Source organism: Xyrauchen texanus, chromosome 3 (assembly GCF_025860055.1).
Source record: "Xyrauchen texanus isolate HMW12.3.18 chromosome 3, RBS_HiC_50CHRs, whole genome shotgun sequence".
Lineage (NCBI taxonomy): Eukaryota > Metazoa > Chordata > Actinopteri > Cypriniformes > Catostomidae > Xyrauchen > Xyrauchen texanus.
Window position 1 is genome coordinate 10,225,839 of NC_068278.1, and position 21,865 is coordinate 10,247,703.

The following is a 21,865-nucleotide window of genomic DNA, read 5'->3' on the forward strand; positions in this document are numbered from 1 at the left end:
GTATTTAAAATACAAAATATAAGTTACTGTATTCCACTACAGTTACAATTTAAATAATTGGTAATTAGAGTACAGTAACACTCAAAGTATTTTGATTACTGAAGAGATTACTTTGCATTTTTTGTAATTTGTTTCATTTAATATTTAGTCCTTTCAGAAGGAAAACATTTATTCATATAAATGATGCAATCCAAAGTGCATTTGAACAGCGGTGAAACACTTTCTTATGATGTGTTACATTCATACGAGCAGACAGAGAAGTAAGTTTGAAGTACGTTTGGAGCAGAAGAAATAGAAATAAACCTTGTTTAAATTGTCAGCTTTACGCTAAGCTAAAATGCTATTTCTAGCCATTTTACATGCACGTTACCAGATATGATCATATTTTTATCAAGAAAATACATGTTAGCTAGTAATAATTTTTTTATTGTTTTCCTGTAGAAATATCTAAAAATCCTTAAAACAAGCTCAATTTGATGTATCTTGTTTTAGAAACAACACTGTATAAGATATTTTGGTTTTTCAGAGAATGTATTTTGTCTTACAGTACTGACAGAGTTTTTATAGTCAAAAAAAGTGAAAAAAATCTACCAGTGCTGAAGAAGTAATCCAAAGTATTTAGAATACATTACTGACCTTGAGTAATCTAACGGGATACATCACAAACTACATTTAACAGCATGTAATCTGTAGTGAAATACATTTCAAAAGTAACCCTCACAACCCTGTATATAAGTAACACAAGACATTTTGTAGCTGCTTAAGGAAACTTTATAAAAAAAATTATAGGAATTGATCAAACAAAAAACACTGCTATCTGAAAAAAGAAAAATTGTTTAATGGGGTAAACAATTTGTACACCACAATACAAAATGAAATGATGGGAATTAGTAACAGGCAATTGGGAAACTCGAATATACATGAGGCGTTCGAACCTCGAGTCAAAGATATAAAGAAAATGATACTTTGTGAATTAGGTTTATTAAAAACACAAGTGTTAACCTATAAAACAATTGCCACAATGATGTACAACTAAGAGAACGTTCTGCTGTACACTATAGTCTAAACTCCAACTGAAATTATTACAGATAAAATGTAAATTTCTATGTGCACAAATAAAATCACAAGGATCCAAACAACGAATTGGAAGAGATTCATGAAGTCGCACGCCGTCGAAATGAAAGAAACCGATATTACAGCTGAGCTTTACATACTACATATGTACGGCATGGGGATCTTTCTCATCATTTTACAATGACTTCTGAGGTTATTACAAACAAGCACATTTGCTGAATATTTAAAATAAGTGATAACATTAGTTTATGATTCAGTAAGGCAAAGTGCTGGGGTTTAAATAAATGTTTATGGGTATAAAATGGAAAAGCTCCTTGATTCTGTATAGTATGAAAATGCTGTACATTAGTGGAGCTCAAAAACATTAACTTAGTGAAACTGTCATGAATTTATAAACATATAATGTCGAATGAAATACTTGCGGTTGACCTGATAGAGTTCTTTCTGCTTTTGTAATTCTTAGTAGTCATACTAGATGTAGAAAATAAATATGCAAACACAAGACAACTGCAAAACGGCCGCGTTGTATAATAACCGCATGATAATGCAAAGACGATGCATTTGTTTCTTTGAGATTACAAAAGTGCACGTTTCTTTTCTTTTGGAGGCCACTAAAGTTAGTCTCTGCTTTTGAAAAATAAAAGAAAACCATGAGCAAATAAAATGACTTGGATGGGTAGCTTAAAGGTAAACATCTGAATTTTCATTCTGTTATCACAGTAAGATTAATCGCCCTTTTTGTAGAACTGGACCGCAAATAAAACAACCGTGACTCACAATTCTGTTGTGCATTTGCTTGTTAATGTGGACTAAAGACTCTGACCATGCTCTCCTATTTCTCATCATTGGGTTGTCAAGCTTGGATCTACTTAAAAACAACAAAAAATAAACATAGTAAAAAACAGAATGAAGAAAAGTACAAACACAAGTGTCATTACACTCCCCAAAACTTGGTTAAAAGGATGTACGACTGCACTCGTGACGCACGTATATGAAAATATGATCTTTTAACTGAATGTGTTTTCAAATTCTTTGCACATATCCTGCTAACATCCATCTTTTAAACAACACTGTCATGCTAAATGCATCTTTCACCCACCCAGCAACGAATATAGCTGTCGAAGTGCCATTTTTGTCATATATCCACATCAAAAAGCACTCATTTGTTTTCGTGAAGAGTGCTTTCCATCTTTTCGGAAGGGCGTTGCGGTCACCGATCTTGCATGAGGGCCAAGTGAAGTTAGAAGTCCAGTCAAACATTCCCAACACTTTCTTAACCTCACAAGTGTCCCTTTTCTCATGGAGTGTCTTGTTTCAAGGCATCTGTGACCATCTTGCGGTATGTCTGCCAGGGCCCTGGTCAGGGTTTACCGTTTAGATTAGCACGTCTGTGGCCGAGTAGTGTGGAGAGCAGTTTGTGACCCCGAGGGGGGCGTGAGGGGGCCTGGTCGAGTCGCATCATGCGCGGTGAGCGCCACACTTTAATAGTGGAGTCGTCGCTGGCGGAGAGTAGCAACTCTTGGTCCGCTGGGCAGAAGGCCACTGAGTTCACCACGTCATCATGCTGCAAGCGCGCCAGGCAGATGTTATAGTGCCGGTCCCATATATAACCGTGCTTATCTTCTGCACCACTGCAGACACAGTAATTACACTAATTAGAAGAGAATGCAAACTTGTGGTGCTGCAATTATGTTAAGTACTGAAACACTTTGACTTTAGAATTAAGAAGCATTTTAACATTCAGAGATCATTTGAACATCAAGCAATAATAACTTAACCCTTGTGGGACCTTCGGGACATTTTTGTTTGTTTCATTTTAGTTTTTCAATAATTTTGGCTGTGTTAATGCCAACGCAATAAATTTTGCCAAAGGTGTGTATTTTTGGGTATAATTTTTAAATTTCAACCTCAGTCTCTATAATACATCTATAACACACTATGTTCACAAAATAGTGACACTCAGGACCTTAAGGACAAAATGAAACCCATTAAAAGGGCAATATGTGATCCCAGTGCCATTGAAGTATAAAAACATGAATTCTATGATATTATGCTTTCATTTCGGAGCCCTGGCTTCAAAATGTTTATTTTTAATATTTTCCACCAGATGGAGCCATTTTTCTCATGTTTAGCCTATGGAGCAAATACATGCTTTTTTCCTATTTTCTGCTTGCTGTGTTATTGAGCACTGCAGGCCAACTGAATATATGATGCAGCTAAAATGTTGTGGGTGTGTTGTTATGGATGGGTGTGTTTTGTATGTGTGTATTGAGAAGTGTGTGTGTGTGTGTGTGTGTGTGTGTGTGTGTGTGTAAAAACAACAGTGGCATTATGTAAATGCACTGGCATTTAAAGGGTTAAAATCCTGAAAATGAATGAATATTAGGTAGTTATGATCAGGACCGATGTTGGTTAAAAAAAAGTCACTGAAATTGGAAAATAATATTAATATATTTTATCGGTAGCAGTGCGTGTTTTGCTGTGTTTTTAACTAGGGGTGGCCTTAACTCTTAAGAGTTTGCATGTTAAAACCCTGAAAAGTTGCATCTTTAAATTCATCCCCCTTAAACCCCCTTATTTTTGGCATGCAATTTTTCACACTCAAATTTAAAAGCTCATCTTACACACATTCTGTGGAATTCGGTACCAAGTCAATGCTAAAATAAAAATATGTAACGATACAAGTGTTTCTGCAGTACCGGTAGTGCCAAGAGCTTCACAGAAATACAATTTAAAACATACCATTTCAAAATGATCACATACACAAACACAAACACCAGTAATCTAAAATACAAACAGTCCAAAACTGACTCAAAGGCCAGAGTAAAGAGATGAGATTTCAGACATGACTTAAAAGTCTTCTGGACCATGTGGCGAATTGTTCATCCAGAAAAAAAGAAGCTTCCCGCAAAAAACACTCGTCATAATAAAAGCACGATTCAAAATGATGCCTGAAATTGAATTAAAATATATTACAACTGTATAATAAAATGTAATATTCACTGTAAGAGATCAGAAAGAGGTGACTAAATGGGAAAGGGTGACCGAGGCTGTCTCCGCTGTGGCCAACTCTGATAGGGATGTGGATGGGGTAGAAAAGAAAGTCTCAGAAACATAATAATTATAACATTAGTAAGCTGAGACTATGAACTCTAAAGATTGCGAAGCGTGAGTGTTATATGCGGCACATCCGTTTGAATTAGCATGATTGGTCACCACATTAAGAAGCTTCAAAACAACATTTATTGTTTGAATTTGGTGATAACATTGACATGGCTTGAAATCTGAAAATAAAAATATCATTAAACCCAAAATAGTCTTTTGTTTTTAAATAGTCCATAATAGTTTTTTTGGTCTAAAATCACATTTCTACATAAACAGCCCATTGCAACTTTAGACCCATGAAAAACCCTGTTAATTCATCAAATATCTTACCCTTTAGAACAACTGTGAGGTTATCCTAATGTTATTTACGATGATTTTTAAGAACTTTTTACAAGAATTTTTATGTTTTTTCTTAAGAAAAAAAGATAAGAACTTTCTTAAGAAGTTTTTCGGGAATATAAAATATTCGTAACTTTTTTTTCTTAAGTTAGAAATTCAAAAGAAAATGGTAGTTAAGAAGAATGATCGCGAATCTGGCCGCTGATTCTTTTAAACATCATGGTTAACCCTTCTTATTGAACAGATAAGACACTTTAATACTATTTATTTCAAATGGCAACACACCCCAATAATGCTTTATGCCATTACCATTGTGAAAACCACGTGTTTGTTATGGGGATTTGTGAGTTACCTGGCGACAAAGTCCCGGCTGACATCAAGGAAGATGAAGAAGCACTCATCGTTGGGTGTGAAGGCACGGTGTGCTCGAAGGCTGCGGCGTTCCTCTCGAAGACTCTTCAGATCAATCACGTGCAGGTCGATCTCTTCAGCGATAGGTGGAGGGGACATGGGGTCAGAGATCACACAGCCTGTCGGCCATGCTCGACTGTTCACATACAAGTACCTGTACGAGGCCATTTTTCATTAATAATGCCCTGATTTCAGCAGGGTTCCCACGCCCCTTGACCAACAAACTTCCATGACCTTTCCAGTATTATTTTGCTGGAGCAGATTTCCATTTTTATCTAAGGTACCACAGGTATTTGCCACCCTGTGAGTCACACATGCTGTGTACCAATTCTATTAAGTAAGTAACATTTGCCACCCTGTGAGTCACACATGCTGTGAACCTCAACTACCATAACTTTCCATAAGATCTTAACATCTTTCTAAGATTTAAGCAACTTCCATGACTTCTCCAAGCCTGAAAATCACAATTGTAAAATTTCAAAATGATTTATCTCACTTTAAAGAATCTAAATGTGGAAATGAATTTGCTGAGTAAACTGCATTAATACAAAGTCAAATGAAAGCTTATAATGAACAGCTGCATGTTAGTCATGTATTGTTGTACAGCACTTACCTGTGGTCAGGTGACAGGCCCATGCCAATGATGTGGCCATGTATGTCAATCACATGATCAAGTGAGTCAAAGAATTCCTCTGTGCTCCGCTCCTCTCCTAAGACAGGCCCACACGTCGTCATCTGATCAGGCATTATCCGCTTGATACCTAACACACACACACACACACACACACACACACACACACACACACACACACACACACACAGAAAAAATTATAATTTACCAAACACAGTTTTTTACGTGACATTTGGGGGTATTTTAGGGGTAAATAAAACAAACTCTGAGAACAAAGCAGATGTGCTAAATGATATCGTGTGTATTTGCTAGTCTCAGCAGGCATGCCCACTGACCAACCATTGTCGGGCACAAACTCTCTGATGCATACTACACACAAAATAAGAAAGTACTCAATGTAATAAGTGCTAATCTGATTGGCTGTCCTCAAGCAAGAAAAACAAGCTTAAAACAAGAAAAGACTGTTTGCCAATGGAGTAAGAAAAATAAACTTAATTTAAAGAGTAAACAAGTTTATTTTGCTTACCCCATTTTTCTTGTTTTGAGTCTAAAGTTCACTAAATTATGTCAGATTTATCTTAAAACAAGACAATATCTTATCCCATTCAGCTTGACAAGTAAATAAAGAATGTTTAGATAAATTTAGAGGGAAATCATTTTTTGCAGTGGACCACCTTAAAGTCAATCTTGCCTAGACCAAATTTTAGGTAATCCCTGCCAACCCGTTTGTTGACCACAAACTCACAATTAATCTAGATTCATCAATACTAATTCCAACCAGCACAGCCAGGAACCTGGGCAGGGGCAGAATGGGAAGAGAATTCGGCCTGGGATTTTACATAGAGAAGCTTCAAAACAACATTTACTGCTTGAATTTGGTGAGCAGCACTTGGTGGTCTCGTCACAATCATTCTTTCTGCTCCTCTGTGGTGGAATAAGCTTTCATCCTCTACCTGATCTGCTGAAACCATCTAAACATTCAAGAACCAGCTGTAAACATCTCTACCGTCAGCAATTACCATCTGAGGCTGTGATGAACACTGACATATTTGTGATACAAACAGATATTCACCTATCTGGTGAGGGGAGTAGGTAAGGCTGCCGGTGGTGAAGAGGAGGTAGGTCTTGTCCTCTCCTTCTCCAGGAGCAGAGGGAGACACCAAGTTTGGATCAGGAGCTTTGGTGCGTCTGCTGCCCATTAGCTGGGCCACCCGCGTCTCCAACTCCCGCTCACGAGCTGCTATGTTCTGACGACCCTAATCGCAAAAAATAAAGAAACATAAATAAATGTGCACAAAACAGGCCATATATATCAACTGATGAAGGGATGCTTTCAACTCACTTTTTATTAAAACTATTAAAAATCAAGTTTAATCTGTCATCATGTATCTGAGAGAAAAAAAACGATCCTTGTGACCCATTACCAATTACCAAGCGAAACATGATAATCAACAAGAAAAAAAGGTAGGGCGGGACACTGATTGAATCTTAAATGGGGCTCTCTTTATGACAGCCTCTGGGGAAGGTACGCTAACTTTAAGACATTGAAACACAAATTATTAATTCGGCAAATGCTACGTATAGGGCGTGCACACTTAAACACAACCTTACCCTCCCCTTAAACCTAAATATAACCAATTAGGAAGAGCTTTCCTCAAATACAAATTAGTCTTTCCATGCCATCCTACATTTTGGAATCTGTTCGCAGGGGAGCTGAATTAAGGATATAAAATGAGTGATCTTTTTTTGATTTTCTTCCCTTTTCTCCCCAATTTGGAATGCCCAATTCCCAATGCGCTCCAAGTCCTCGTGGTGGCGTAGTGACTCGCCTCAATCCAGGTGGCAGAGGTCGAATCTCAGTTACCTCTGCATCTGAGACCGTCAATCCATGCATTTTGTCACGTGGCTCGTTGAGCACGTTACCACAGAGACCTAGTGCGTGTGGAGACTTCACGCTATTCTCCGCAGCATCAAATCACAACTCAGTACGTGCCCCACCAAGAGCAAGAACCACATTATAGCGACCACAAGGAGGTTACCCCGACGTGACTCTACCAACCCTAGCAATTGGGCCAACTGGTTGCTTAGGAAGCCTGAGTGGAGTCACTCAGCACACCCTGGATTCGAGCTAGCGACTCCAGGTGTGGTAGTCAGCATCTATACGCTATGTGGTGAAATGTGACCTGGACATGTTTTTGTGAGATTTACGCAGACTTATCTTCACAAAAAGAACACATTATTGTCATATTAAGTAAGCATGTCACGCATGAGATATGCTAGAGCTCCAATTACTCCTAGTCAACAGTTCTTACATGTATAACATGCTGCAACCCAGGTGGGTTCGATGAGGGCAGATGCACAAAGCTTCTCTTGTCTCCTCGTTTATCCACTTTCTCGTCCTCATCTTCATCCTGCTCCTCTTCACTATCAGTGTTTCCCAGGTCAAACAGCAGAGGCTGGTGCTGCTGTGTGTTCTGGGCCTGAGCTTGAGCCTGTGACTGAGCCTCATAGTCAAGCAGCAGGTCTGGAGAGTCGTGCCGACGGCAGTGAGCCACCATCACTGTACGGATGGTGCTGGCGTTGATGTTCTGGATCTTAAACAGACGTTTCACCACATTCACGTTTTCTGACTCAATGTCCTGGAAATGGAAAATGACAACACTGAGTGAGCAGTTTGGGTAGCAAAACTTTATGTAACAGCAACAAAATTATATTAAATATTTTTCAAAAGTGTCAATAAACTTGCTCTTTAGCACAGTTCAAGTTTGCATTCAACATATTTGCTCCTCAAGCTCATTGCAGGATTGGATTTTCAGGACATCGTTATTCAGGATGACCAGAGCAACATTTCAAATATGGTGGTTAGTCCTCCGATTAGTCCTGTTGTCAATTAATTATTTAGTCACATGATCTTTCATGTGCACCTTGTATTCCTAATAAATAAAAAATGTATTTTGTGTGTTTGTTGTGTTTCCATCATAGTTTGTGCATTTCTTCATATTGAATATAAAACATATCCACCTCAAGTAAGCGTTTAGGTTTTTTGTGCACAATTGAGATGTTATTCACATCTTGGCGTTCCCAAAATGCACATAAAAATACATGTATGGAAACCCAGTTACTGACAATGACCATATTTTCATCTTCACTTCAATGCATACTTTTATTAGACATTAGAGCCCATGTTGTGTTTCAGGCTTGTTTATAGTTAAAAGTCCCACATTATGAACCAAATCTAAAAAAATGTCTGATTATTGGGATTTTGGTTGAACAGTAACAGCATCTGGGATTTTATTCATTTTTGACTATTAAAGACTAAGACTTTTTTTAACATTCTAGAAATCGATTTTAAAAACTATTGGCCGATTAATCGGTTATCAGCCTATTCCACCACCCTAGTTACCGATATTGGCAAAATCTTCTAGTTTCGCACATAAAACACGTCATTCTGTACGCTCACGCTCAAGTTAAAAGTCAACTCCAGATGAGATTCAAGATAGGCGAGTTTAAACTTTAAACACTCTCCAATAAAGATACATTCTTTCAATGGAATAAATCATCATTAAATGTTAACCAGAGAATATATCATGTTGGTAAATCTGGTTATATTTTACGAGCGTCTGTTTTCTAGGTAGCTATGTACTAGCCGATGGCGATTAATGTGATGAGCATCCCTGATGTAGAGTAAAATATCAATCTTGTAATTTTAAGAATCAATATTGGGATTGCTCAAATGAAGATCCTGTTTAATTGGAAAATCGTTATATTTACCTGGTGGTAATGTTAACTTTTCGGTTTCCAAATTTATGAACCGTTTCTGTGGCATAGTTTCGATAAATGGTCATCTTGGCCTGGGGAGAAAGTTCTCATGGTTCTCAATGTTTTCATAGTGTAAACTCTTTCATATTCAAAGACCAAAGAAAATGTGATTTCTTTGTGATATGGCCTCTTTTATTCCATCATGAAAACGAAACCATTAGAATTCAGACTTGTTCGTCATTATATGGTTTGTGTATTATTTTATATTACTGCAGACACTGATTCACATCAAAGTTTTGGTGTGGCAAAAAATTGTAACTTAAAGAACTTTTGCAATATTTTAAGGCTTGGATACTGGGATGCCCTGCAACAGTACTTCATACACAATGTAACACTTTAAAAAAAAATTCTAAATCTAAAAACATCACTATGAGAGCACATAAGAATTAAACACATGTGTACCTGGAAAGCTTTGTTGAGCCACAGCACAGAGCACGAGGTCATGTTGCCAATCCAGTGCAGGTTACCAGAAATCAGGTGAGTCTCATTCAGCCAGCACCCGAATACGTCATACGGCTTATTTCTCACACGGGACAACAGAGTGAAGTTCTCTATGGATCCATAGCAACAACAGGTCAATCAGAAATCGATTTATTATGGTAAGTAACTGTGGGTATCAATGGGTATGCTCTCTACCTAAACTGATGACTGCAATCTCTCCAGAGGATGAGTGATGCGGGCCCAGGTAAACTCCTGACACCAGCAGGAGGGTGTCATCAGCATTAAACTGGGAGAACTGAGTGTAGCCCCAGTTAAACTGTCGCATGCTGGAGCTGTGAACCAAAGAGATATTGCCATCTGGTTGCTCCGTGTCCCAAAGCTGTAAAAAAGCACAGCACGCATTATGAGCATTTGCACACACTGTGACAACGACGGAGAGAACTAGCCTTCAATGAGGCCCATGTAACAAATCAGACAATTACAGGATTTTTGACGTTCTGGTGGTTCAAAACAGCTAACCTGTGTGAAGCATGAGATATTCCAGATCAGGAGAGCAGAAAGACTTGATAAAACGTACGTTCCTCTGATCACACCATGATTTGAACATAAAACATACACCTCTGCTTTTACCTGAGAGGTCTTTCGCTCTGTCCGCTCGGTGCACGGAGAACCCCGCGTGTTCGATGGCCAAGTCTGGAATCTCTGCAGACATCCTGGTTTCTGTAAGGCAGATAACGCAGCAGTCCCTCGTCTCTCGTCGGAAAGAGATCCGCGCTCTCAGCACTTGTTGTCCAGAGACTGAACATTTGCCAGTAGTATACTGGGTAGCGGGGGTCGATTTGCGCGACGTCTTACTCTGATGAGTACGCCGGCTCTTTTTCCCCTTTTCCTTCTACGTTTCCGCGGCTGGGCAGCCCAGACGCGGGGCAGCCCAGACAAAGGGCTCCGCTGGCGCATTTGTAAACAGCGGGTTGGCACTGAGGAATTTGAAGTCCGGTTTTGGTGTGTAATTGCAGAACAAATGTCCAAAAGCGTTTGTCTATCGTATGCAATAAGGCAGGCAACATCCAAGACAAAAAAAATGTAAACAAAACAAACAATAAACTGCAGTGTTGTGTCGGAGCTCGCAACGCAGCAGCCATACTCGCCGCCATCTTGAGTCCAATGCGTATAAGAAGTGCGTTCCAATAAAATCCTAAATACTACAAATACTATCCATGATTTGTGTGTTAGTAGATTAAAATTATTAATAATAGTTACATTCTCTATCATGTAATGAAGTCTAATGAATCTAAATCAGAATCGCGTTTTCCATTCGTATAAAAGAAGCGAATCACTGTCATAGAAATTTGCCAAACATTCAACAAGGATGCAGTTAATGCACACAAGAACAGAAGTCCATATTTCTATGCTGATAATTAATTGTATACAGTCCATTTACACTACCAACTTCTTATGAATGTGCTGTCTTTGTTTATATTGCTGGTGCTTGACAGGGAATGGACAATATAATAGGATGCAGACGGTGCCGGAGAAGAACCTCAGAATTAAAGTGCACTTGACCAAGCCCATTAGCGCTTTGTGCACGCAATTTCGCCAAACCCACTTGCGTCTAGACTTAGAGCATGATTGTATGAAAATACCAAAACATCCTAGCCATGCCCATTGGCTTTGCGTCTATGACTTATGGCAAAGTGCTGCACTTATTGCTAGTGCTCCTAAAATAGGGCCCATAATCTACTGCATATACAGTTTATTAATTGAAATCATCACTGAGTGGTTAAAACAGCTTCTTTTACTGATCTTGTGTGAATTCTACTCATAGAATGAGAAATGAAGTCATTGATAACACATTGTAATGGCCAATTAGTTGAGGTTTAACATGTAGTCTTGTGCGTCCTCATGTTTAAAGGCTCCTCTAAACGCCTCTGAATGTTCGCAAACAGTACATTGTTGGCTCAGCTGTTTCAAACTTCTTTTTGGCTCTGAGTGAAGAACGAACGAGCACTTCACCATGAGTATACGAAGGCTGCCATTCTGCCAAACATCATCTTTTGTGTTTCATGGAAAGTCATAAAGGTCCAACATGAATTTTGGGGGAACCATCCCTTTAATCGTAAACAGTCTGTAACTATTTGTAATTCAGAAATGAAATAATAAAATATCTTTTGAAGCTGTTTAATTGTTAGAAGTAGTCACCTTTACAGTGCAGTCTTTGGAGCAGGATGAGAAGCGGTGTCCGCGATGAGAGAAGGCCAGATGCAGCACCTGATCATGATGCTCCTTCAGTGTCTGAACCTCAACACAGGGGATGCAGTCGTACAGCCGCTTGAACTCCCTGTACCATGACACAGCCGCTGCACACATGCAGGCAACGCGTCAGTACAAGTGCATACAACATGTCCATGAACTTTTGTTTAATTCAACATTTCAGGTTAGAATTATAAATGTGTGTATATGGGTAGGTAAATATTTAAGAAAACAAACAAACTCAAATAACTTGAATCATAGCATCTTGCTCACATTAAATTGGTAAGATTTATCAATACCTGGATGGCGGGGCACAGATCGCGGGATGCGGTAATAGTTGTAGAAGAGCTCCTTCCAGAGGAACTCGTCCCGTGATACAGCAGACCACTGTTGGCAGGTGAGTCCAGCGCTCAGCACTGCCTTATGAGGGAGATGCAGGAAGATTTCCAGCACCAGGCTGTCCGGCAAGCCAGGGCCACTTGCCATCCTGACATCCTGAGAGAACAGAAAATTACAATGTCTATCATCAGTCAAAACATGTCAGCATTACATTCTTATTTGATAAGCAGAGGACAGAATGAATGAAGAATTCCTAGATTGTAAAGCGTTCTTCATTAAAACCCTGTTCAAACTGCCAGTGGCATCGCACGAGGCAGTGACCAGACCCCATTCATTTTTAATGAGAGCACAGCGACTTCATGCAACACAAGCTGTCGTGGCCGTTGGTGACAGAGATCGCTGTGGAGAGGGACAAGACGAGTTGAGAAAATTTCAACTTTATGCAAATGACGAGCGACATTCGAGATCGACTACCAATGAGAGTGAAGACAGAGGAGCTAAGTAACGTCATCTGTCTTCTGGCAGACTGGAGACAAGTGCAGGCAAGATGGAGAAGTTTCAGCATTGTGAGGGATTTTTACTTGTCTGTAACCACATGCAAGGACATAATTAAACAATGATGCATTGAAAAGCATGTCAGAAACTGTCTGCATTCCGAGTGAGTTTGATTCATTCATTCATGATAGATTGATCATCTTGTTAATGATTTAATGCACTGAACACTGCTGCACATCTTATAAAACACTCTACTATACTGCAGAATGTACATTTTAGAAACAAGATAACTGATTCCTTGTCAAATTGTAATGATATCTTAATTTTAACGGTATTAGGTGTCATCCATGATCATATTTTCAAAAGCTATGGCCAGACGTGCAGTCCTCCAGTAACGTTACAGCGACAAACAGTAGGAATGGCCACTAGCGACACAGATCGCAGAGTCTAGCGACACCAAGCCACAAAGTCGCTGGTGGTGTGAACAGGGCTTTAGCCAGAGAAAAAGCCTGATGGTGTAGTGCATCTCATGAAAACAGACATTGTTGGAGATAAAAAGAACTGTTTCAATGCTCTGAACCTGCCAAACTTGCTTTTGCAGATTCCTGGACACAGGAAGTCTCTTGTCTAGTGTGGGCTTCTAGTCTAGTCCACTCGCAGCTTCACTGCTGGTATGATTGGTACAAAGCTATTCTCCAGGAATAGCAATGACATTCTCTACCTGTCCATACGTTCCACTTCAACTGGATGAGAAAAAGCTACAAGTGTGGCTCAGCCCTCTCATTTTCTCTCTTTCTAATTTAAGATCTGACAGCTGTGAATTATGATGCAGTCAGTAACACTCATCTCTCCGACTCCGCCAAGATGCTTATTTTTAGAGTTCATCACATACAGTGGCAAGAAAAAGAATGTGAACCCTTTGGAATTACCTTAATTTCGGTATAAATTTGTCTTCATCTAATTTACAATCCGTTTTAACTAAGAACACACAAATTACTGTATTTTACTGTATTTAGTACATATTGAATACATCACTCAAACAAACACAGTGTAGGTTGGAAAAAGTATGTGAACCCTTAAGCGTACAACATAACAAAAAGCTAATTAGAGTCAGGAGTTGGCAAACTTGGCACCCAATTAATGAAACAAAATTGGAGGTGTGGGTTAGTGCTACTTTGACTTTTAAAAAGCCCTCAAATATTTTGAGTTGATATTCACAAGCAGCATATGCTCACGTCCTCGCAATGCCTTGCAAAAAAAGACCTATGATCATGAATTGTTGCTTTGCATAAAGCTAGAAAGTGTTACCATGCGTTCACACCAGAGGCGGCGAGAGCGTCAAATCGACCGGAAGTCATTCATTTTCAATGACAGCCAGCGTCTCTCGGCGGCGAGAAGCGGCGCGGCGAGTCTTGGGCGGTGTGGGCATCAGATGAAAGTTCAAGTGCAGTCAACATTATGGTAATGAGCTGTGACGCGGTTCGGCGGCAACCTATTGGAATATAGAAGTGCTCCGCTCTAGCGAAGTCTAGAGAACACAACAGTGTAAACTTTGGTTCCCACCAAACATTAGTTCTGAAGATAAAATGGAGGAGAAACTAATTATTGCCGTGGCGGGTTTCCCAGTAATATATTATCTGTCCCTGTTTGCTTACAGGGATATAAAACAACCAAGACCACAGTTATTATTACAAATGTATTTTATTTTGATAACAAACAACTATAATTTTAATTACTTTCTGCCATCGATCGATTTCTTATTTTCACATTTTAAAGAGTTCATGAGGATATACGCTACTTGTGATCGGTCGGCAAAAAGTAAATGGTCGACATATCTGGATATTAAAACAAAGCATTCTGAACAAACGTTGCCGCCTATTTCAACTACGTCAGAGCATCCACAAGCGTCCTTGAGCATTGAAGGCAGGGCAGCCAGAGCGAATTTTGACGCTTAACGTCAAAATTAACTTAAAGAGCTTAGATATTCATCTGTCTACAGTTAGACAAATTGTTTATAAATAGAGATGATTTAGTATGGTGTCTACTCTCCCTAGAAGTGGCCATCCAGCCAAGATGACTCAAATTGCACACTGCAGAATGCTCAATGAAGAACCCTAAAGAATTGAAGGAATCATTAGAACTGGTTAACATCTCTGTTCATGAGTCTACTATACGGAAAACATTAAACATGTATGGTGTCCATGGCAGGACACCACAATGGAAGCTGCAGCTTTCCAACAAAAACATTGCTGCATGCCTGAAGTTTGCCAAAGACCAACTCTACTGGGAAAATGTTTTGTGGTCTGATGAAATAAAGGCTAAATTGTTTGGGAGGAACACACAGCACTACGTATGGTGTAAAAAGGGCACCACATACCAACATGAAAACATCATCCCAACGGTGAAGTACCGTGGAGGGAGCATCATGATTTGGGGCTGCTTTGCTGCTTCGGGACCTAAACCACTTATCATTGAGGGAAAAATTAATTCCCAAGTTTATCAAGATATCCTACAGGATAATGTCAGGGTGGCTGTGTGCTAGCTGAAGCTCAGTAGTAGACATTGGGTGATGCATCAGGACAATGAACCTAAACACTGAAGTCCACTTCAGAACGTCTTCAGAAAAAGAAAATCCACCTTTTGAAGTGGTCCAGTTAAAGCCCAGACCTTAACCCAATAGAGATGCTGTTGAATGACCTCAAGAGAGCTGTTCACACCAGACATCCAAAGAATATAACTGAGCTGAAACAGTTCTGTTAGGAAGAAAGGCCCAAAATTCCTTCTGAACATTGTGCAGGTCAAATCCGCAGCTACCGGAAACCCTTGGTTGGGGTTATTGCTGCCCAAGGAGGATCAACCAGTTATTAAATCCAACAGGTTCACTTAATTTTTCCACAGCACTGTGAAAGTTTAGTGGGATGTGTTCAATAAAGACATGAAAGATTATAATAGTTTGTGTGTTAGTTAAGCACATTCTGTTTGTCTATACTTGTGATTTTTATGAAGATGTGATCAAATTTTATGACCAATTAATTCAGAAAACCAGTTAAAGCCCAAAGTATAATTCGGTCTGATGTAAATGACGCGTGACATTTTGTCATCAACAGAGTGCTCTAGCACTGAACGCGCACAGCCCAATTTCTTTTAACCACGCCTCTTTGAACGCGCAGACTGTGTGCGCGCCTGGAATTATTTGCACGAATTAGTGGATCCACAAGGTGGCAACACTCACATTTGACCCGTTGCTGTCAAGAATACATGTTAGAAGAGATAATCGCAAGTAAATAACAGGAGATGAAGGTAAAAACAACAACAGTAGGTATCAGTAGGAGCGCATGTATGAGGAGGTCAGGAGATACCTGCATTTGTATAAGTCGAGTCTGAAGGAATATAAAAACACCTTAATGGGTCTCCTGAAGAGAATTCGATTCAGAAGAGAACAACAACAATTTAAGTGTTATTTAGTGTAAAAATTTATTTCAGGCTCAACTTGTGCAGTTGTTGGCTGTCATAGTTAATTATATCAATGGAACTAACCTCAGACCATCGTTTTATGTCATCTACACACCCAGGTGTGGCACTGTCTATTAAAAACTGTCATCTTGACCCAGTGAAGTCTCGACATGCTTTTTGGACACTTTTTACACATGTAATACCTTCAAAAACATTACATTACCTGCTAAGAATATACATCAATGTGAGTGAAAACACTGGAGAAGGTGGATACTTTGACAGGCTAGGAAGGCCAATATAAGCCTATAAATATACATAACAATATAATCCTTCCCGGTTGGATTGGAAATTATTTTTTTCAGAGTTTTTCCATACTTTTCAGTAGTAACTTCAGTACGATAATTCTCAGCAATTAGTCCACATCAGCTGAAATGTTTAAATATATATATATTTTTTAAATGTTGGTACAGTTGTGTTTGTATAAGAAGTACTAGTTATTATGCTGTGTTCATGTCGTGTTGGAATTAGGGAACAATGGGCACACCTTTAAGGAAAATGAGCTTTTTTCTGGTCACAAAGTGTATCAACATTGAAAAAAATACAACTGTTTTTGTTGAATACTGATGGATGGAGCAATATATGTGTGAAAAGAAATAATAATGAGGAAGCCTTTTACCAAACATCTGGGCAACTTTCTGTTCATTTCAATCACATTTGACCTCTCATAACATTGAGTATTCTTTAAACAAATTAATCTCTATTGTGATTGGATCAATCAAGTTGAGCCCATGTTGAAAATGTTTTCATAAAAATCTATTCGTTCCACAAAAGAAAAACAGTGTAGCTCCTGCCACAGGGGGGCTTTTTATCCCAAATTATATGCTTTTAATTTCCTTGTTGGACAGTAATTGGAATTCTTTTGATTTAATCACCTTGAACAAAACTGAAATCGACAAATAACTATTTTGTCTCAAAATACATGTGATAATTTCAGGGATTCTCATTAGCTACATACATTTGCAAGGTTTTAAATTATTAAATATTAGATTGTTACCTCAAAATCAAACTTTAAATTTTGCATGCAATGATCTCATGAATCAGGAATATTTTGCAGTGTATTATGACAATCAGGTGTTTAGGAAAGTACTGTGGTAGTTTTTGGGAAAAAATCAAATCAAATATGCCTTTTAACACGGAGGTTAAATATACATATGGTTTTGCTTTTTTATTTAATTTAATTTTTTCATTCATCTATTTTCTTTTTTACATATTTCACACAACAGGTGGTCTAATTAAAAATTTTGTAAAAGCATCAAAACAACAAAAAAGGAAACAGAAAAGGATTGAAAACGAAAGATAAAATCTATCATAAAATGTTTTCTAGAAACACAACAATATAAACATTTTGGATGATTACTAAAGCTGATACTTATTTTATGTTATGATCGATAACTGATATGATAGCCCACATAAATCTACACAGTTGTTCTCATTAATTTAATAAAAAAAAAAAAAACAGCATTCATTCACATTAAAACATTGAATTTAGTAAAATCAGGCACCAAAAACTTTACCAAAGATTGAATGTAAGATAAAAACAGATAAAAACTCTATTAGCCTATAGAAATAAACTTTTTATTTTACACTGATACAACACAGATAATTATCATATGTTATGGCAAAAATTAAGAATAGATCATATTTCTTTGTACTTTTTCACATTTTAATATTATTAAAATGAATGCTATAATATATAAAACATGAGGCTTTAAAACAACATACCATCATTGTTGGGTATAATGCATTACCAAGTAATTAATTTACTTTTCACTGAAAAAGTAAGGGATTACTCACATTTTTCAGAAATGTAATTACAGTTACTTCAGATATAATTATGTTAAATACTGTATAGACTATATAATAGTTCTATATAAAACAATAGAGAATTTAAATTTGAACTTTAATGTTTTAAAAGTCTAAATAATTTAAGAGGGCTGCATTCAATTAGAAAATATATAATGAATATATTCATGAATATTCATGAATAATTCATGAATAATTTATTTCATTTATATGATTTATTTGAAAGAATTAAAAGAACAGTTTCATGTCTATACTTGTATTTTTCATCTGGTTGAGGTTGATAAGGGTTTTAGAAAGTAATTATTAATAAGTAATTAAATTACATTTCAGACAATGTAATTAGTACAGTAATCTAATTACACTGTAGATGGTGTAATTAGTAGTTAGTAATTAATTACTTTTTAAGAGTACACTGGCGGGAAAATGTTTAGAGTAATGTAAAGATTTTGCTCTTATGGAAAGATATTGGTACTTTTATTCACCAAAGTGGCATTCAAGTGATCACAATGTATATTCAGGACATTAATAACATGAAAAAAAACTTCTTAAACTACTTCAAAGGTTTCTCAAAAAAAAATCCTCCACGTGCAGCAATGACAGCTTTGCAGATCCTTGTCATTCTAGCTGTCAGTTTGTCCAGATACTCAGGTGACATTTCACCCCACACTTCCTGTTGCACTTGTCATAGATGTGGCTGTCGTGTCGAGCACTTCTCACACACCTTACAGTCTAGCTGATCCCACAAAAGATCAATGAGGTTAAGATCCATAACACTCTTTTCCAATTATCTGTTGTCCAACGTCTGTGTTTCTTTTCCTACTCTAACCTTTTCTTTTTGTTTTTCTGTTTCAAAAGTGTATTTTTCTTTGCAATTCTTCCCACAAGACCTGCACCCCTGAGTCTTCTCTTTACTGTTGTACATGAAACTGATGTTGAGCGGGTAGAATTCAATGAAGCTGTCAGCGGAGGACATGTGAGGCATCTACTTATCCTCTTGTGTAGCTGTACATCTGGTCTTCCACATCTCTTTCTGTCCTTGTTAGAGCCAGTTGTCCTTTGTCTTTGAAAACTGTAGTGTACACCTTTCTATATTTGATAAAAAATGACTTTTTTCAAATAGTAACGGTGCTGTTTTTTACATCAGTAATGTCCTGACTATACTTTGATCAGTTGAATGCCACTTTGGTGAATTAAATTACCAATTTCCTTCTGAAACAGCCAAATCTGTACATTATTCCACACTTTTGGCCACCAATGTATCTTACCCAACACTGCATAACAGCATGAGACTGAATAGATGAAACAAAAATACATTATCTCTTATTTTTCTAGGGACGCACACTATAAAAAAATATATATATATATGTGTGTGTGTGTGTGTGTGTGTGTGTGAAGGTGTGTACATTTTGGTGGTTATTTTTGGCAACTGTTTTCATGTCATGGCTGACATTTTAAATCTATAATGTTCTATGTTTAACTTCATTCAAGCTAAAGTGTAGAATAGCACATGCTACAGGCGTTATAAACATTATGATTCACAGCTGACAAAATGATAACCGTTCGCTTTCTTTTGAAAAAAATTACATTAGAGCGGTATATAATAAGTATGTACTGTTTGAACTAATGAAATTACCCCTGTTATAACACTCATTTATCACTGTTATGAGTGTTATTCTCTTTAGCAGCTAATAACATAAGCTAAGCTCATTATCAGCGCTCGTCATACACCGAACAAGCTGTTTGACACTATATATCACGCTAATATTTAACTATATTATAAATTACCTGCCAAATGCTGCAACGTGTGGAATAAATACTGCGTTTAAAGCCACGGAAAAGATTTCATCCTCAATTTGTTGCAGCTCCGGTAAATCGACTAGCACAATTTCTAGTATCTAATAATCGATCACCGATGTAAATAATACATGCTGGATGATTTAAAGTAAAACTAGTCGATCGCAGACAGTGTGGATGGCAGCTGTGTCGTTGGACGTGTCAGATTGATGAATTTACCTCTTTGGAAGAGATAAAGGAAATAAAAAATCAACTATGTTACTTTGATTAATCATGAGAGGTAAGATGAAGCCTGATATTAAGCTCTCTAGCATTCCAAATGTTTCTTTAATTTATTTGCTATTAAAAACAGAATAATTACTCTGTTTAGTGCTCAAATTGTGTATGCAATTTGAATAAAAGTGTATAATGATTAGTATAAGCAGGTATTGTATTTTAATTTAAATATATTTCACTTAATGGGCCAACTGGATCTATGTAGAAGAAAGCTGACACTGTCCATATCATTTTACATGGTGCAGCAAAGAAAATGATCCTGGTCAAAAATCCTAAAGGAATGTGTACAGGATTCCTATCGGAATGCATGTCATAATTTGACCAATCCTGAATAATCCTAATGATATCATAAAGGTATTGAGTAAGATACGACTGAAATTCCTACAGGATTGTTTGTGGATTGAATCCACAGGATTCATATAGAGGATGAGTTCTATTGGACATTGTGCAATCTTTATCAGAACTCTACTTGATTATAAATGTCATTTGAAATGTTATTTATGTCCTCTTAGGGCTTTCTTATCTGTCTGAGAGGCTGGCTTCATGTCTCACATCTCCAAAAAGAGTCACAAACATGGGGTGACAAGGAAACAGTAAGTAATACATGGAAATTATTTTGTTATTAAAATGGTTTAGGAACGTTTTTGTAAAAATTCAGAGTGTTTTTACGCATTTTCTTCTCCTACAGGACAGCAAGTATGGTCAGTCTCTGGGGCACCTCCACTGAGCAACCCCTCTTAACAAGCCATTAGTAATGCACTAATAAAACGTCCATTAAAGGGGTAGTTCACCCAAAAATTCTCTCATTATAACCCTCATGCATCCCAGATGTGTACGAATTATTATTTCTTCTGCAGAACACACATTGATTTTTTGAAGAATTTTCAGCTCTGTAGGTCCATACAATGCAAGTGAATGGTGACCGAAACTTTGAAGGTCCAAAAATCACAAAGGCAACATCAAAGTAATCCACATGACTACAGTGGTTAAATTCATATCTTCAGAAGTGATATGATAGGTGAGTGTGAGAAACAGGATGATATTAAAGTATTTTTTTTTTCTATAAATCTCCACTTTCACTTTCTTCTTCTTTTGTTTTTGCCACATATCGCCACCTACTGGCCAGGGAGAAGAATTTATAGTAAATAATTACTTAAATATTGATATAATATGATAATAATATATCTGTTCTCACCCATCTATCATATCGCTTGGATTTAATCATGTGGATTACATTTATGCTGCCTTTATTTGCTTTTTGGAGCTTCAAAGATTCGGTCACCATTCACTTGTATTGTATGGATCTTCAGAGCTGAAATATGCTCCTAAAATCTTTGTGTTCAGCAGAATAAAGGAAGTCATACACATTTGGGATGGCATAAGGGTGAGTAAATTATGAGAATTTTCATTTTTGGCTGAACTATCCCTTTAAGATGTGAATACCATGGCGGACATCCTCTTTTCCTACACAGACAGTAATGAAGAACCGCCTGTAAACTCTGCGAAGGGGACGGGCAGTTCTGATAACCTGTTCAGTTCATGAAGAAAACTTAATAAACAAATATTGTTCATTCC

The 21,865-nt window shown here is 37.6% G+C and overlaps 1 protein-coding gene and 1 long non-coding RNA gene across 2 annotated transcripts; one reads left to right on the forward strand and one right to left on the reverse strand.

Annotated features, from left to right (window-relative positions):
- Nucleotides 1–5: 5 nt before the first annotated feature.
- fbxw5 (F-box and WD repeat domain containing 5) lies at nucleotides 6–20,125 on the reverse strand. Its single transcript, XM_052095859.1, has 10 exons — nucleotides 20,006–20,125; nucleotides 12,370–12,565; nucleotides 12,020–12,177; nucleotides 10,016–10,199; nucleotides 9,782–9,930; nucleotides 7,873–8,199; nucleotides 6,633–6,816; nucleotides 5,543–5,690; nucleotides 4,871–5,083; nucleotides 6–2,705 (listed from the first exon to the last, which is right to left on the reverse strand). Exons 2-10 carry the CDS (start codon nucleotides 12,554–12,556, stop codon nucleotides 2,435–2,437), a joined length of 1,821 nt encoding a protein of 606 aa, XP_051951819.1. The 5' UTR covers nucleotides 12,557–12,565; nucleotides 20,006–20,125; the 3' UTR covers nucleotides 6–2,434.
- On the forward strand, nucleotides 20,112–21,863 carry LOC127622048 (uncharacterized). The gene is made up of 3 exons (XR_007967938.1): nucleotides 20,112–20,294; nucleotides 20,803–20,883; nucleotides 20,979–21,863. It is a non-coding gene; the product is annotated as an uncharacterized LOC127622048 (long non-coding RNA).
- Nucleotides 21,864–21,865: the final 2 nt, after the last annotated feature.